Raw genomic sequence first — 17,381 nt, 5'->3', positions numbered from 1 at the left:
AGAGAAGAGCTACTTCACCCTGTAACCACCCACTCCACCATCGCCCTCCGGCAGTGCTCCTCACACATACACGGCACAGGAGAGTAGAGAAGGCGAGAGAGGGTTGAGAAGAGGCAAGGACAGGAGAAGAGGAGGAGGAGGAGGAGGGAAGAGAGAGACTCTGGGAGAACTTTGGGACGTCTGGGCTTTGTTTTTCCAGTGGGACTGTGTGCTGTTCTGTAGCTCTAGGCACATTCAAACGAGGACTTGGAAGAGGGAACATGGAAAGACAGAAAAAAATGGACCTCTGTAAAGTGCCCGGTGTTAAATTTTTATGGAACAAAAACTTATGTTTTTTTCTATTTCCAACTTCAGTCATTGTTTCCTTTTTTCTCTGGTGTGTTAGTAAATGGCCATTTGTATGTTAATATGAAAAACCAAGATCAAGTACTGATAGATGGACTGCTAGAAAACCATGTTGGTCTTGCGTTTGTTTGAGAAAGGAGAACCTGAGAGATTCTGCCATGACTATCTTTTAATCTGCTTATATCGAGACTTTCTACCAGCCTTTGCATGGTCTCTGGACGCTGTTGCATATCATTAAAGACGAAAAAGCTGGAGGGAAGACTCTTACTGTGTCAAAAAAAACAGAAAAACAAAAAAAACAACAAAAACTATTTATTGGTCTTATTTCTTACGAATGGATATTAGCAGAGGAAGCTCAAACTCGATCCACCCACTGAGGCTGTGGTCTCGACTCCCCCCATGATCAGACGACCTGACTGGGCCTGCGTTTGCTGGCTTATTAGACACGGATCACTATCAGCAGCTAAAAGCGTGCAAAGACGACGCGACATGCAACACGACTTGGACCTCTGCTTTGGTGGTTGGATTGACTTCTAGATTACCACGAGGAACATTAAATGTGGAAAACAGGTGTAAGACAAAAACCTGTAGTCTGTAAATGGTAGACTGCGTCTTCGATATAATACAGTTTGTTTATGTCAAAATGTAAAGTACTTGTCTTCCCTAGAAATCTTCCAGAAAGATTTCACCAATAAAAGTTGATTTCATTTATAACCCCGAGAATATTCTATAAATGTTCCATGCATCATAAAATACATTTCTTTAGGGTCAGGTACAATTTGTCTCTTAGGTATAGTTGTATTATAGTGTCCTATGGTCAAAAAAAAAAATTTGTGCAACTAGAAATATTTAATTCCTATAATTATGATTAAACATTGCTTGACAGAGTTTTAAACTTAAGTGTTTGGCAGTTGTTTACAAGTACATATCAGATTTAATCATTGTTGATTGTAAAACAGACCAAAGCCTTTGTATTTCATCTAGTACACAATTTTTTTTTTAAAAAAGATATTAGTCTTGTGTTGCAAAATTTTTGTAAACACGTTCTGTTCAATTACATTGGCTTCGAGTTTGTAAGACTGCAGTCTAACCCCGCAGTCCTTATTTATAATTGAAGACCATGGGAGGGTTTTTCTAGCATCATCTGTCATGCTCTTTTGAGTTTTGCATTTTTATTTCAGTGTGTATGTAGAACATGGACACATACTGGGTTTACGTCTGAGCAATGCTTCTGAGATAAAAACGTCTACACGCTGTCTCTTAAATATTTCAATTTAATTTTATTTAAAATGGAGCTTTCTAAATGTATTTTGTGAAAACTATAAAACATTTTGTACAGTAAAATTGTGTCTTAAAGAAAGCTTTATTGCCTGTTCAATGCTGCGTCTGATACAGTGTCAGTCTTCTTCATTTTGCATCGTTGCTGCAAAGCTAACAGAACTTTTGTAAATCTAATGCTGACAAATGCCAGTGCAAGGGCTTGTAATACACGCACAACACTTCCAATTCCCACCAAACAAAGGTGTCCAAAATAACACACCTCACTTGATGTATGGGCTGAACCAACTTGACACCGACCACATAGCACAACAACGCCACACAATGAGAAAGGTCAAGCAATTCACCATCACTGGCTCTTGTTTTAGTAGAGTTACGATGGTATGAAAAAAAACAGAACCAATGAGGAGGAGGGAGCAGGGAAGAGAAAAAAAAGTCATGAAATAAAGCAGTCAGTGCCTAGAGCGAGGCAGAGGAGCGATTGTGTGGCAGAGTGAGTTATTTTGCTTCACTTGCTGCCTCAGCAGGGGGGGGTTGTGAGTGTGTGTGTATTTGAGGGGTGTGTTAGAGACAGACCATCTAAAAGGAGAGGACGTCTAGGAGAGAGTGAGGTCAGGTAACATTCGCACAGCATGAGACAGCACTTAATATCTTACGACTTCCTAAATTGATTAATTGAATTACACATCTCACTCAATATTTGTGGATTGGAGGTTAATCAGATTTTTTAAGAGGATTTTTTCTTGGGCTAATGCAATTTCTCTATTCATGTAATCCAGTTTATCACACAGACAGAAGAATACTGTTTTGAGCGCATGGGGTGGGGAAGAGAGAACAAGCTAGACGACTGCGCCGAGACAGAGGAGGAACATTAATAATTACAGAGAGAGAATGAAAGCGAGATTCAAAATGCAGGAAAGACTGCAAATAGTGGAGGTCTAAATAATACACAGCTTTGGGATAAAAAGGTTTAAATGTAATTCTCACTTGGAAACAAAGTCAAGCAATATTTCTAGTAGTATAGTTTCTGTAAAAGTTCCTCAGAACTTTGTACTTTTTGATTTGTCTTTTGATGAGACGCAATGATTCTGACCTGAAAATCTGAATCTGGCTCTCCACAGCAGCAGCACACTGAGGCTGACACTCCTCTAGTTAGTGTCAGCGGATTAATTCTGTGCTGTGTGTGAGAGTGAGTGCTGTAAGTAAACTTGAAGGAACAATTCCTTCAACATTCGAAAGTCAGTCAATAAATGATAGCCCATGACAGGTATGGTCTTTTCATTATGTACTCGGACACAAAACATGCTGTAGGTCTGCTTTATTAAACCTAAATTTCAATGTACTTTCTTGCAGAGGATTACCATTCATTTAGTAATTTGAATGGTTTAGTGCTGCGATATGAAGGTCACTCAATAATATGACTCCTCAGTACTACTACTAAGCTACTGTAGTAAAACACATGTGGCTTTGGTGAGGCATCAATAGGACATAAACTGCAGCTGCTAAAAGGAACAATTACAAAAGTGTCTTCTCTGCACTCAGTCTCATGGTGTTCTGTTTTGCCACAGGCCATGTGATGCTTTCATAAGGTAGGTCTCTTAAAGTGTACAAACAGCTTTTAATGTTCATCTTATGTTATTTCACGTTATACATATGTTATATTATGTTACAAACTTCATTTACAAATAATGCTGACCTATTTTTGACCTCCGCTTCTAACTTCATGTTATTAAACTCAAAACACAATAATGTGTCATTAACAATTTTGTTGCTGAGTTTTGAGCAAAAAGTCATACAGAAAGATTTGTAAGAAAGCTGACAACCCTCCCACCAAAAACCAAACAAAACATATACAATCCTGTCTGGTTTGTCCCAATTATATAATTATATTCTAAATAACTACTTGTTGAATATTAGAGTGAGGTTGGGGGGATGAGGCTGTCTAAAGAGGCACATTGCTTTTAAAAATCCCACAGGAGAGAATACTGCTTTCTCAACCTGATTGTAAATTTTCCATTTATTGTGCGCTCAGAAGTTTAAATTAATTGATTCCCTGGTACCCTGAATTACTGCTAAAAGAGGCTGACTCATATAAGATGCATGTGTGGGCAGTCATTACCTGCAGCATCGTATTACTCCATCGAACCAACTGTGAGTGAGGGCAAAACCCTGATAAATCCTCCACCAATAAGATAATTTTTAAAAACTGGATAACTTAATCTGATATATGTGTCCAGTTATGTGTATAATTTATGTAAATTCAATATGCAGAATGACCCTTGGTCCAGTGTGCGTCCAGTGGCATCAATTCACTACATTCTAAATCTACATGTACCTGTACATAGAAACAGGGGGATCTTAATTCATAATAATGTGTGTGACAGAAATTGAGATTCAGAACTTGGAAAATAATTCACTTTCTGAACTGACTGAAAAAAAAGTGAATCTGCACAGAGGTGACACGGAGACATGGCGAGTGTAAAAACAACCATACCTGTGGTACAGTGACATAAACAAATGCCAAAATGAATGTATTTTATTTTAATCTACCATAAAAGTGTACCCTGAATATGTCAGCTCTTCAACAACAATAACTTGGATAACAGTTTTTATCTTGACAACACAAGCTTTTGTTCACCTGTATAACGGACCTGTGTATGTCATTTCTTTCTCATACACCTGACATAAGAGCGATCCATTCATGCATGAAACTGTCAGGTAACACTACCCTCTCCCAACACGTGTTGCAGATGGTTACCAATACTGCCAGCTTTTACAGGCAAAAATATTCAAACTGGCGTCAGCAGCAGACGGAGGAAAACTGAAATGAAATATTTAATTTTTCATGTTGTTTTTTCTATATTTCTCCATGTCACCATTTGACCTAATTTGTTCTTTTGGGCTTGTCATGGCAAAGCAACTCATCCAGCAAACATGCCTGATGAGGTGTGAAGCCTGCACCCAAATCCAGCTCTCCTACCCTCTGCCCACATTCCTGCTCAGCTCTCCAGCTCACTGGAGGTAGACGTCACCGGCAAAATCTCAGGGTCAGATGGAAGCATCTCTATTAGAACCTGAAACCAGTGAGGCAGACCAGAGATCAGTCATTCATAACACACTTTCTTTACATCCTCTCACAATCTCACTGGTAGCTACCTTTGTTTTCAGAGCAGGTGTTGAGGTGTCATGAAGTAAAAATGAAAATTAAATGAAGAGAATTTGTGGTTTACTTTAAATTTATTTGATTGTGTTTAACTTAACAAAAGCAAAATTGTATTTTAAGACTATTGTACATAGTGGAGCTGAGCTACAGTAAGCCCAGGAGAATGCAGGTCAATTATTTAATGTCTACCAGAAATGAGAATCTGTAAAGACTAAAAAATATACCATGATTACACTTTACTTGTAAACAAAGTCCCCAGAGGCAAAAGAAAAATCTTGGTGTTTAACTGGGCTAAGTAGTAGTCACTCTGTCAGTTTTATTCCTTTATCTTAACATTTTGATACACTGTTTGACTGAAATTCATTGCAAATAACACTGACAAAATGTAAATAAGGGTGACAAAAACTTGACAAATAACAATTTTAATGAACTTCTCCTGACAACTTTGAATGTGCATTTATTAGCTGTCAGAGCCAGAAAGATATAGAGTATACTGTGTGGATTGATATAAACAAGGATGAAATGTGTCCATTCTGAGGAGGGGTACTGTGGATGTTTAGATCTTCACCCCTGGCTGGGACAGTTGGCAGGTGGTAATGGCTGGCAGGGTTATTGCAGTTGACATTACGTGGGCGAGAGAACAACCTGGTCACCACGGTAAAGAGGGCAACGCTGCAGCGTTCCAGGTGTTAGTTGCCCGTAGCGACTGTGTGGGAGCTCTAGAAATCCAGGTGTTTGTTGCCGGAAGTGCCGGAGCCACAGGCTGAGGCCACCATGGTCGCTCCTGCCAGCTCCCCCCTGCTCACACGACTCACAGTCTCAGACAAGTCTGGAGGCAAATGCAGTCTCTGCAGATATCAAAAAGGGAAAAAGAAAAAAAGAGAGAGAGCAGAGTATTAGATCAGCTTGTATGATGAAAAAAAGGAAAAAAACAGTGGATCAACATACTGTAGATAGTACACTTCAGTGATGTTTATGCACAGAGATCCATGTTGGGTTGAAATTGCATTAGATGCTTCAGCACTCCCCTCAATGCTGGCAGAGTAGAGTAAACCTGCTAGCGTGTTGCTAAATGCTTCAGAGAGCTTTAGGTCTGTTACAGCTCACAGGGAATATGTGCATGTGAGTGTGTGGGAGGTAGGGGTGTTTTGAGAAGTTGTGTATGGAACACATGAGCATGCATATATGAGGTTAGGTGAGAGAGCATGTGCGTGCACACAAATGTGCATGCAAAGTCTAAATTAGTTTGCACTTGCGTTGATTGCTTTACTGTGTTTGTAGCACAAATGATTATGTTCAGTTAATACCAGAGTCATTAGAATCAAGTCTTTTAGCTGAATAACTTGTTTCATGGTAAAGCTTATCTGTGGAGCAGCCCTGTGCCAACTCAAAGCACAAAGACGCTAAGAGGTTAATGAGGGCCACTCATGTAAAGCCCCCTAACACCAACACGCTAACTACTATAAAGCTTAAGAGGGGCTACACTGCTCCCTTCAGAAGCTGCAAGTAAGGCCGCCAATGGCACTCCATGAACAAAATCTTGAAGAGGTGCTGAGAGTGTGAGAGGAGGTGAAGTATGTCCAGAGTCAAGTGTGCGCCCTACAATGGTGTTGAGTAGCGCAATGCTGGAGCGTCTATCGAGGAAGTTAAATCAGAATAAAGGCATCCTGGGCACAAGAGAAGTTAAACCCTGTAATTTGCCCCTGAAAGAATCGGCCATGACATCTGAAACCCACTGGCCTGCACTCCCACCCCACCCCAGCCCTCTAAACCGCCCCTGCCCACCACATCCTTACCCCCTCCAGACATGCAGCTTTAGGAGAGCCCTTCCACTCCCACAGATACTTATCTTTTTCTTAATGAGTAGGTGTTTGGGTACAGGGTTTAACAGCGTCTAAGAGATAATTCAGAACTACGCAATACTCTTTACCCCTTTAGGGTAGACTACTTCCACCCTTTGCAGTATACTGTTTTTGCAGGGATTTAGAGCAGCACCGAAACACCTGAGTCTAAACTGCAAAATGTTTTCACATCGCTGATGTTCATGTCTGATATGAAGCCTTGTGCTACTGTGGCTACCAGGTTAGAGGCGCGTTATGCTCAAGAGGTCTCCTTTTCGTTGAACACATTTCCTTTGTGTTGTTGTCAGAGGACTGTTTGTCAGGCAAGTAGAGGAAACAAGAGGAGCAGTCTTTATGCAGCCCAGCAGATTATCTGGGGCAGGTGACTACTGAGACACTGTGAAGGACCTATAATTTAATGTAGAATGGTTAAGGTAAGGTTACACAGGACTTATAGGGGCATGGACGGAAGATTCCCACTAGGAGAACAGACATAAGATACATAATGAGAATAAACTAAGCCATGTGGCACCACATAAAGAATTAGGAAGTTGTTTGAAACACAATAAATTTGCTAAACTTCTCTCTAAATGTGACTCCTTCTCTCTCCCACACACACATCGATGCAAACTCTTATGTTGGCCTTGAGGGGGCTTCCAGAAGCTCTGCCTCCACCCCTGCCAAACCTCACCTGTGTAACCTTTCGTGTCTTCAGCTCACTCGAGTGTGATTGAAAAAGAAAAACAATGCATTGATCAAGCCTGGACTCAGTCCTGCTTAGTGCACTGCAGGGGAAACACGGTAGAGAGAGGGGTAGGAGAAAAATCAATCACATATACATCATCCTCAGTGGGTGAGTAAAAAAAAAAAGACATCACACCGTTGTCTAGCTGTCACGCACCCACGGGCCTGGCTACACTGTATCTGTTTGGCTCTGGGCTCTATGAGCCCACTGAGCATGTGCGGAGCGAAGGTCAAAGCAATCCAGAAGTGCAGCTCAGCTCCTCTAACCTTTGAGTTCAGGGGCAGATGAGAACAATCAATGGTTACATCAAAGTTGGAGGGAGGAGCAGGCAAAACCAATCGATCGGTTTGACACACGGAGAGGAAAGACAGCCTGGTAACAGTCAGCAACCATCCCGGACATCGGTGACAGCCAATATTAGAGCTGATACCAGTTATTCGTTATCTGGGCCATTAACAACTTCCTTTATTCTCAATCCAACTTTAAGTTAACAACTTTTATAGAAATCTGCATGATGACCATTCAAGAAAAATATGTTCACCATGATTTAGAAAATTAACACCCAATTATGATGTAAGAGCAGTGCACTTAATGTAGCAGTGATGGACCAACTGCAGGGCTTCCATGAACATTTGCATTGACACCAAATGAATGGAGGTCAGCCTAGGACTTAGACAGACATAGTCAGGGAGGCTCAGAGTCTGCTTCCCGACGACCTGCACACTCCATGATGTAAACAAGGACATCCGGAAAACCCTCAGAGGCATAGTGGGGTGTATGTGTGTGAGAAGTCTTTCTTTGCTGCTTGGCAACCTTCACGAGGGTGGAGAAAGAGGGGAAAAAAATAAGAAGGGGTGGGAGGGGTGTTGGATGGGAGTGGACGGCGGGAAAATAGACCATTGGCTGTGGGGGGGTTGTGAAAATGGATGTGTGCCACAATGTTAGTGCGAGTATGTGTGTATGTGTGTTGGAGCTGTGATGTCAGTGTTCCCTCCCTGGTGGCGGGCAGGGGTAAAGGTCTGTGGTTCTGCTCCGCTCCACAGCCAGAGGGGCTGGGGCCATGCTGGCAACAGGGTGAGGGGTGACAAATCTCCAAACGAGCGCTAAGCACTTGAAATGAGCCCTCAGGGCCGGCCCACAGACTAGCTTTGCCTAAGAGGGTTACTAATATCACCCCACAATGGACAATTCCCCTCAGCTTACCAAACACCCCAAAGACCCTGTTCTTAAGGAATACAGTGTTTCATGCTGCTAGCTGTTCACAATCTCCACATACAGCAGCAGTTGTTCATGGAGATCAAACCAGTGTTTCATTGGTCAGAAAAGGCACCAAATCACTGTTTTTAAATATTTCTTTTAGGCTTTGGTTATGAGTATTCCAGTGTAATGTAAGTGTATAATATTCCAAGATCTAAATGGGCAAATGTTTCCAACTGGAGCTTAAAACGGACCCGCTCACACAAAGCAGCACCATCAAAGGCATTCCACTGGTGGTAACGGCTTGCTAATGACTGGAGTATTAGGTGCTAATTTAACGAGTCATTTCTTCCATAGAGTTTTAGCCACACTTTCAAATGGCCGTGTCACTGTACAGCTTAGAACTATGGGAAACCCAACACCTTGTTGGAACACATGACGACTGGTCTGGCTGTTCAAATCAGATTAGCTGATGTTGGAACATGCTCATGGAAGTGACACGATATTTACCATAAACACCGACTTAACACAATCATTGTTGTAATTTGGTCAGCATATTATAAGCTCTATTAAGTCAGTGAAATGAGAGAAACTGAACATTGTATCACTAAGCTGAAGTCATTACAATCACAGGAGAAATGACAACTAAGCAATCTGGCTATATGCTGTCATGCACGAATAACACATTTCAATTTTTCTATTGATGCAGAAGAGCACAATAAGATTTTTTTAAACATAATTTGAATGGATTTATATACCACATGTCCAGTATTCATGGACAGTGGTCACATTAGAGGTGATACCTTTTGCCAATTCCATTTCCCTGAGCAGCACAGCTGCAGTGCAGCCACTGTAAACTAATGTGTACGTCTGTCCATGACACCAGGTCAATGTCCTCCATTTCCAGTCCCATTTCTACAACCGACCGAGGGTCAAAATGGTAGTAGAACGTTTCACAGCTGAAATTGGTAGAAATTTCCCAGAGTTGCTGGTCTATCCAGTCGCTAAACCAAGCTAAATCACCTCCCAGTGCCATAATCCCCCACACCGATAAAATTACACTGCATTGTGTGGGAAATCATTTGCTGAATCTATAGGAACTAGTATTAACTTCAGCACACCAAAACCCACATAATAAGGTGATGTGCTTTTCTATTTGAGAAGCAAACCATCATCACATTTACACTGGCAATTTCAGAGAACACTTCTGCTACCAAGCCAAAATAAAAAAGGAAAAGAAAAAAATGCAGAAACAACCCAGCATAAATCCCATCACTTTGGTAATTCTAGCCTACCTGCACCAAACAAAAGCTGAGAAGAAGCTCTACCTTCCTCTTCTTTGGTGGTAACAAAGAGTGCAACACGATCCCTGGCCTTGCCCTAAGAATAACCCGTTGACTGGGGAAGTTTTCATCCCACAGTTTGCCATTTCTGAAGTTGAAAATCCTTTATCCTATTTAATTTATATTCCCCATTATTTCTCACTTTTGATGGGTTTTATTGTCAAATATTAGTATTTTGGGCCGGCTCCTTGCAGCCCTCTGTTTTGTTAATTTGTGATGTTGACAATCAAGGAATTTAAAACAATACAACCAATACAGCATTAGCCAAATTCTTAAAAAATACATTTACATTTAGATATAAAATGTAAGGATGGGTGCATCCCTCATGTACATCTGCAGCTTTTACATGGCCTTGTTGTCATGCTTTCTGTTTGAAAATAGTGTATATTTGAGTGTTGTGTGAATGAAAGAGTGGCATAAAAAGAGTGAAAGAGAGAACTAAGTCTCAGGTTTCTTTTTGGTAATTGGGTGATGGTCACCTGCTTGCCATGTCACCTGCTGCCTGATCCAAGATAATCTGAGAGGCAGACATAGAGACAGTCAGACGGACTGACAAATAGACAGATGCAGACAGAGGCACATCACCTCTTCTGCTTCATGGCTAATGCATCTGACAGAGTAGGCAGCAGGCAGGCAGAAGGATGAGTAAGCATTTTGAGTGTAATTATTCCCAAACACTGAAATAATGGGAAGGGACTAATAACTGACTGAATTTCATTAAAAAGTGAGCATGTCCAAACAGGAAATTGACTAGCTGACAATATTTCAAGGTTTTTTAATACCTAATGGAATGCTTATTCCTGCTCTCTTGAATAGCTAGCTCCTCACTTACCCTTCACGCTCCATGGGCTGATGTAAAACAGCATTTGATAGTATCTGTCATGTTACTAAACATGACATGCATGGGAATCAGTTTGCTCTGCGATGCTTCTGAATAACCAAATGGACAAACAAGGGCCAAAGTGTAACTGCGCCGTAACACAACAACTTGACTTGTTATCTCCGTCGTCATCATCTTCAACTGAGCCCTCCTCTGGGGGCCTCTGCTCAGGCCTGTCAAGAGCTTTGACAGGGGAAGCAGCGTGGGGCCATTCCGTCTCTTTTCAGTTCGGTTTTGTTTCTCTTTGGAGGGCAGTGTTGGTATGGACCGTGGGCATTGCAGGGTGAGGGGGCGAGGGCACATTGACCCTACTAGTAGTGGGTAGTAAGGGGGGTTTAGTTGGTGTTATGGACTTGGGCACAGCCAGGCAGTGCTGGTGCACCCCTGGAGTGACATAGTGCCTGGGGAGAAAGGGAGAGGGATAGAGGGCGTAGAGTACAAACATGTCTAAGTGCTGCTTTCACTACTGATAGGCCCATAGCAAAGAGTGCGGCTGCATGGGTTATGACAGCATATCTGGGGGACCTCTTGTACTGTCCACCCCTCAAACACACATTTTACCCCTCAAACCATGACTATGATATAAACGTCCTCAGGTTAAAACATCACTGACACATTTGGTCGGAGCAGGTTTTCTAGTGCTATATAGATGCCCCGCTATAATAATCACACTTTGGAAAAATCTCTCATTTCAAAAAACAGCACTCAGCTAAACAACAACTTGAAGTGAAGGATATAGTTTAACACACAATTCAATAGTCTATTGGCAAAGTATCAAATTTCTTCATTATAATAAAGATTTTAGGTCGCTTTGGAGGTTTTACATTTTAACAAAATGATCATACCACAATGCAGAACAGTATGAGAAATCAAACAAATTATAAATGCTGTGTAAATACTACTACAATGTTAGATAATGGCTTAAAGGAATAGTTAGACCTTTTGGATATGGAAATATGTTTAATCACTTTCCTACCAATATTTAGGTGAGAAGATTGATAACACTATCACGTATACCCAAGAAACTTAGTTTAGCTTAGCATAAAGACTGGAAACGCACCAGGTCATCATCAACTTAGAAGCACATCTAAAGTTCATTAATCAAGATATTATATCCTGTCTGATACAAAACTGAAGTATAAAAATGAGAAGTTGTGGTTTAATGTGAATTTATGTGCACAATGCAGTGCCTTCCTGGAGTTACTCATGGTAACAACAAAAAAATAAGCGTATACTTATTTCCTACAATGTCAAACTAATCCTCTGCGATCCCTGCAACTAACTGTCTCTTTTACATCAGTCACCAAAAAACAAAAGCATTACCAAGGATATTTTATCATGTATTATTCATGTTTTTTTCTGTGTTGCACTCAGTCTACAAGCGCACACACCCATGTACAAAAACAGACAGACAGACACACAGTGCCACTTGCCTATGCATGTGTCACACAGGGGTACAACACAAGCGCACAAAGCAAGCTAGTGCAACTAAGCTTTCCAAAACACAGTCATCCCTCTGACAGAAAACCCTACTTCTCTCTTGTCTTGTGCAGTGTGATGAGTTCACACAGTTTACAGGCATAACATTTGGCAAAGCGAAAGGTCGTTTGGAGGTTACTGTGTCATCCCTGGTAAGTGGCTGACCCCTTGGGAGGGGTGGGGGTGATCATTCTCACAGACGAATAGTCTGTTGTTGTGCAAGCAGAAGACCAGAATTGAATGGAACACATCAGAACTGGAAAGAGTATGAGAGCCAAAACATTATGACAAAATATTATCCACTGTTTTAAATATATTTCAAGTGTCATACAGGATGATAATAGAGCTCTCATTACAAGACTAAACCTCATCTCTAGCCACTTATTTACTAGTAACACTCCTGCACCTAGTTTTTTATTGCATTGTATGGAACCAAATGGAAGACATAGCTGTCTGCTTTATTCCCTGCTCGATGACACCAGGAGAAGCCAAAAAATATATTTTCAGTTTAAGGTTTTATGTGTAAGAATTGGAGCGTGTCCTCCCAAAGAAACAAACCCAATAGCTCGTAAATTCAGTCATCAAAAACAAGATTTGAGAAACAAAGTAGTGATTATGACCTGGAGAGTTCAGATGACTTCTTCCTCATTAGGAGGAGGCAGGATGACTGGTTAGATAGTTATTTAGATGGCAAAAAGTGGTAAAACTGAACATAACTGCAGGAGACTGCTATTTTCTTACCGTTTTGCTTCCTATTTCCAACTGTGAGTCTGGGCTTTTTTTTTGTACCAACCATGAGGTGGTATTTACTGTTGCCATGATGATGAAGGATGCCTAAATGTAAGGAAGTAGCAACCACATTTCAAGTGAACATTTTAATGTAAACCATGATCTTCCCCTTACCTTAACCAAGTTGTTTTTGTGCTTTAACGTAAGCAGATCAGGGGCTGACTGACTGGGACTGAGAGATACTTTGCTGAAGCAGAACAATGTTAAAGATCTTTTATATTATTATGAGAAGTGTGAGGGAGGAAAAACATGACAGCATGCATGCAAGCATGAGTAACAGGATGCTGACAGCAGATCACTTAACAGTCACTAATGAGAAGGAATGTCTGATTCTTACATATAGAACATTTAACTCAGTAAAGGAGATGAAACAGATATTAGAACACAGATACATTTGTGCCACTGCACTCAGGCCATTGCTTTTCACTGGGACTTGCCTGTGCAGGATCATCTACTACTGTATGAAGAGAGTAGACAGAAACTATGTGATAATTTTAAAGAAGCGAGCATTAACAATGACAAGAAAATCTACACTTTCTCTGTGATTTAAGATAGAAAGAAAATTCCCCATTATGTCTACGTTGTGTAAAGGGGACAGTAAATTAAAGGTAAAAGCACTCAATGTTATGACAATGTAAGAAAGGTGCGTGCATCTGCATGCATGCATCTTGACTATCTACTGTATGACCCAGTCTGTAAGATAATGTACTGATGTGCTTGTAACACTTGTGGTGTCTTTGTGGGTGCCCGCATGTGTGAGAGTGTATGTATGTTTGCATGCATCCGTGTCTGTTTGTCTGCCCGGATGAATAAAGGGGGGTGGGTATAATCCATCACCAGTTGATAGTCCTCACAAAAAAGGAGCCCTTTTTGCTGAGAGGACAGCCCTTGTGCGGACAAAGACCACCAGACTGGGGACTTCATAGGACCCAGCTGAAAAGGTGTTGCCCAGAGTAACCCCATTCACATTAACAGGCATGCTGGCCAAAGCCAGTCATTACTGCTGACTTGGACCAGCCAGGCCACACATAGACCAGCCTAGAGCCTCTAAGGCCATTCACTCCACATCAGCCCACAGGCACAACGCCTGAACTCTGCCACTCGGGAGCATCTAGAATTGTTACTATTCTATTTGACTGTCCATCTTGAGAGCTTCAATATATGCAGCCATTGAGTACATTTATACAAAAGCGTGAATATATAGTTTTAAAGGGAAAAATTTGATGTGGCAATATCAAAATAATTGGCAATATACACTCAGAAGTTTGAACATACTTTTGAACATAAAGTTTGAACATACTTTCTCATACATGTGTGGACCCCAGGAAGAGTAGCTATTGCTATTGCAATTGCTAATGGGGATCCTAATAAACAAACAAACAAGTGTATATATAACTGTATATAACTTCTGTTCAATGAATGCAATTCAACAGAATCATAAACTACAGCCTCCAAAACTATAGCCTTCAAAATGAACATAAAGTAGAAAAAAAATATTTAAACAAAAGTAGATCGTTTTTAGGTTTGACATTATATCAGGGCTGTTGTATTAGACTGTATTAGTTTGGCTAGGTGTACCCAACAGACTTTACACAAGTGCATGTGCCATTAAAAAATATTTACTGAAGCAAATGGTTCAGTATTTACCCAGTCAAGGCCCTAAACTTAAAAACCTGTTCCAACAGAGTATGTGGGAAGTTGCAAGGGGAACTGTTAAGTAAGATGAGACACACAGGAACTTCTGGTGCACATTTTTGACACATACTTTCACAGTTACACAGTGGACCGGTATAAGAGGAAAGCTGATGTGCTCTCTGTGGACACTAATCTACTGAACTCTTAACCCAAATCAGACCTATTCACTGTCTCCTCTTTGATGCAAATGTTCAGCAGTACAGAGGAACAAGAGGGACAAAATAGTTAATATAAATGTTGACACAGCAAAACTTTTTGGATGAAAATCTAAAATCTCAAAGAACCAGTTACTTAAACATAATATGAATTTAACCACTGACACACAGACACACTTCAGCCTCCTGCCCCCTCCTTCTCCTTCATCCTGTTTGCCCTCCACCCCCACCCCACCTCCACCTCCACCTCTGCTCTCATCTCCAGTACACTCCCCTGTGGGCAGGTGGTTGTGTAAATTTAGCCACAGCTAGGTGAGGTGCTTCCTGGGTAGACTGTTGGCAAAGCCACCTTTAGGGTGTTCAAGATGTCAGAGGGAATGAGACATCACCTCGGCTGCCCTGTCAAAAAATTCACCACCTTCCATTTTCCCCATTACCCCTAGGTCCTAGAAGCACCATGGGTGATGGAGATTTTTGTTTTGTGTTTTCTAATTTAGCCTGAAACACACCAGCCATTACCTAACCTAGAGCGCAGGCTGAGTGTTAATTGTGACGCATTACTAAAGCCATTAAAACAGTGAGCCAGGGCCTGGGGAGAATGCATGCTAAAGTTAAAAATCAGAGAGACAGTGTTAAATGCATGTGATGACCCCTATAGGAGGTGGCACGGGAGACATTGTTTGGATTTTAAAACAACGGCAAAAAACATAAATTATGATACAAAAAAATTCACAATAATTGTAGCAATGAATTTACAACACAATTAAGAAAGGATCTTTAATTTCTCCATTAAAGATTTGTTAAAAAACAATTAAGAATGTTGAATTTCCATCACAAGTGCTATTATAAAATGTAATATTTAATATTAAATGTCTGAAATAGACTTTTGTGAAATATCACAGTCCATGTGCTTTAATAGATTTATTTAATACTTCAATTTTCCCTGAGGGTGCAAGCATTGAACATTAAATACATTATTTGCATTCTATTGCCTTGCAAAATGACACAAAACAGTACGTGTTATGCAAAATCTTTCACCACCACTGCTCCAACATTTTGGAATGAAGGGCAACACCGAGCCGACTGGAGCAGGATTGAGGAGCTATATGCCAGAACGGAGTGCATCTGCAGGTAACACGCAGGTTGATTGGTGAAGTAATCAATCAAAAGAAAAATAAGAACCTTTTTTTTTTTTTTTTTACTTCATAGAACTACATCTGACAACATTAACAGAATGGTTGGATTTAAGTCCAAAATTCATTTAAAAATGTAGCTGAAAATCTCTTTAACTATTGTAGCCTTTGATTTTGTGGTGTGGCTTCAGGAAAACCCGTAAGGTACAACTGTTATAAAAGACAAGAGAAACTTTTTCAGTGATTAGATGTATTTGTCAAAAACCTTTGATCATAAAACCACAAAACCTTGAAGAGACTAATGAGTAAGCATATTAATTTGATGGCGTGTAATTACTGTCCAATTATGTTCTGTGAACTATAGTTTAAAATAAAAAGTAAGGAGAAGTTCAGAGATGGCTACAGAAGGCTGGCGAGCTGAAAAGAATAACAAAATTGGAAAGCGTTCCAAATGTGACCATCAGCTTCTTCATTCTTCCCGATGCAGAGTTAGGCGTTTTGCTGGGAAATGGGCGGCCTGCCAGATTGGGGCCAAGTCAGAGTTGTCAGGGGATTACAGTTCTGCCTTGCTCACTGCAGGGGGTGCGGAGTGGGCCTCAATTACCCTGGAGCGGCGTGTTTGATTTGGCCCAGCACTTTTGGGGACAGACCAAAAGCTGAATAATGCACCATTAGCAACTCAAAATCCTGCCCTAAAATGAGTCCACTTATGCATCACATACAGTAATTGTGTGTCTATCAAAGGCTGGCAGGTCTACACCAATTACCCTGATAACAACAAAACAATCTATGCATAATATTATCCACTGAACACCTGTGGGCGGCCTCAAACATCCAAGCGTTCTGGTTTAAAACTTCTATGGTTCATTCAAAATGTGCCACACAGTGGCGAAGTAAAGTGTCACTTTAGAGTGCTAAAACACTAAAACTCAAGGTTGCTCTGAGATAATGTGAAAAAAAGTGTGATGGTGAAACTGTTTGAAACGTTTGTATTTACAAATACGGACAGAGGGGGAGAGTACAACAGAGAGAGCGAGAGAGTGAGACAGACAGACAGACACAGAGAGAGAGAGAGGGAGAGAGAGGGAGAGAGAGAGAGAGAGAGAGAGAGAGAGAGAGAAAGGGAGATCCCCCTACTCTGGCTACAGTTGGTGCTGTGCAATTGAATTTCACAGGATATGAGGCAGCAAATGGCATGTAAAGGCTGAAGCGTCAGACGGTTGCTGCCACACGGGCCAGACAGATAAGGGAGGTGTAAGTGAAATCATTAGGTAACTCTGCAGGACATTAGGGGCAGTTTGAGGTTGGCAGGGGGCTATGAGAGCCAAAGGTCCTCCT

The 17,381-nt window shown here is 41.0% G+C and overlaps 1 protein-coding gene across 1 annotated transcript in view; it reads right to left on the bottom strand.

The window, feature by feature from the left end:
* Positions 1–4,847: 4,847 nt before the first annotated feature.
* The window catches only part of elp4 (elongator acetyltransferase complex subunit 4), a 52,312-nt gene continuing 39,778 nt past the window's right edge, over positions 4,848–17,381 (bottom strand). Inside the window, exon 10 of the mRNA XM_062421750.1 lies at positions 4,848–5,634. Within this exon, the coding sequence (XP_062277734.1) occupies positions 5,506–5,634 (129 nt within the window). The 3' untranslated portion in view covers positions 4,848–5,505. The remainder of the gene's footprint in view (positions 5,635–17,381) is intronic.

This window comes from Scomber scombrus, chromosome 1 (assembly GCF_963691925.1).
Source record: "Scomber scombrus chromosome 1, fScoSco1.1, whole genome shotgun sequence".
Taxonomy (NCBI): domain Eukaryota; kingdom Metazoa; phylum Chordata; class Actinopteri; order Scombriformes; family Scombridae; genus Scomber; species Scomber scombrus.
Note: the sequence above shows the minus strand (reverse complement) of the source record. Positions and strands in the feature narration are given on the sequence as shown.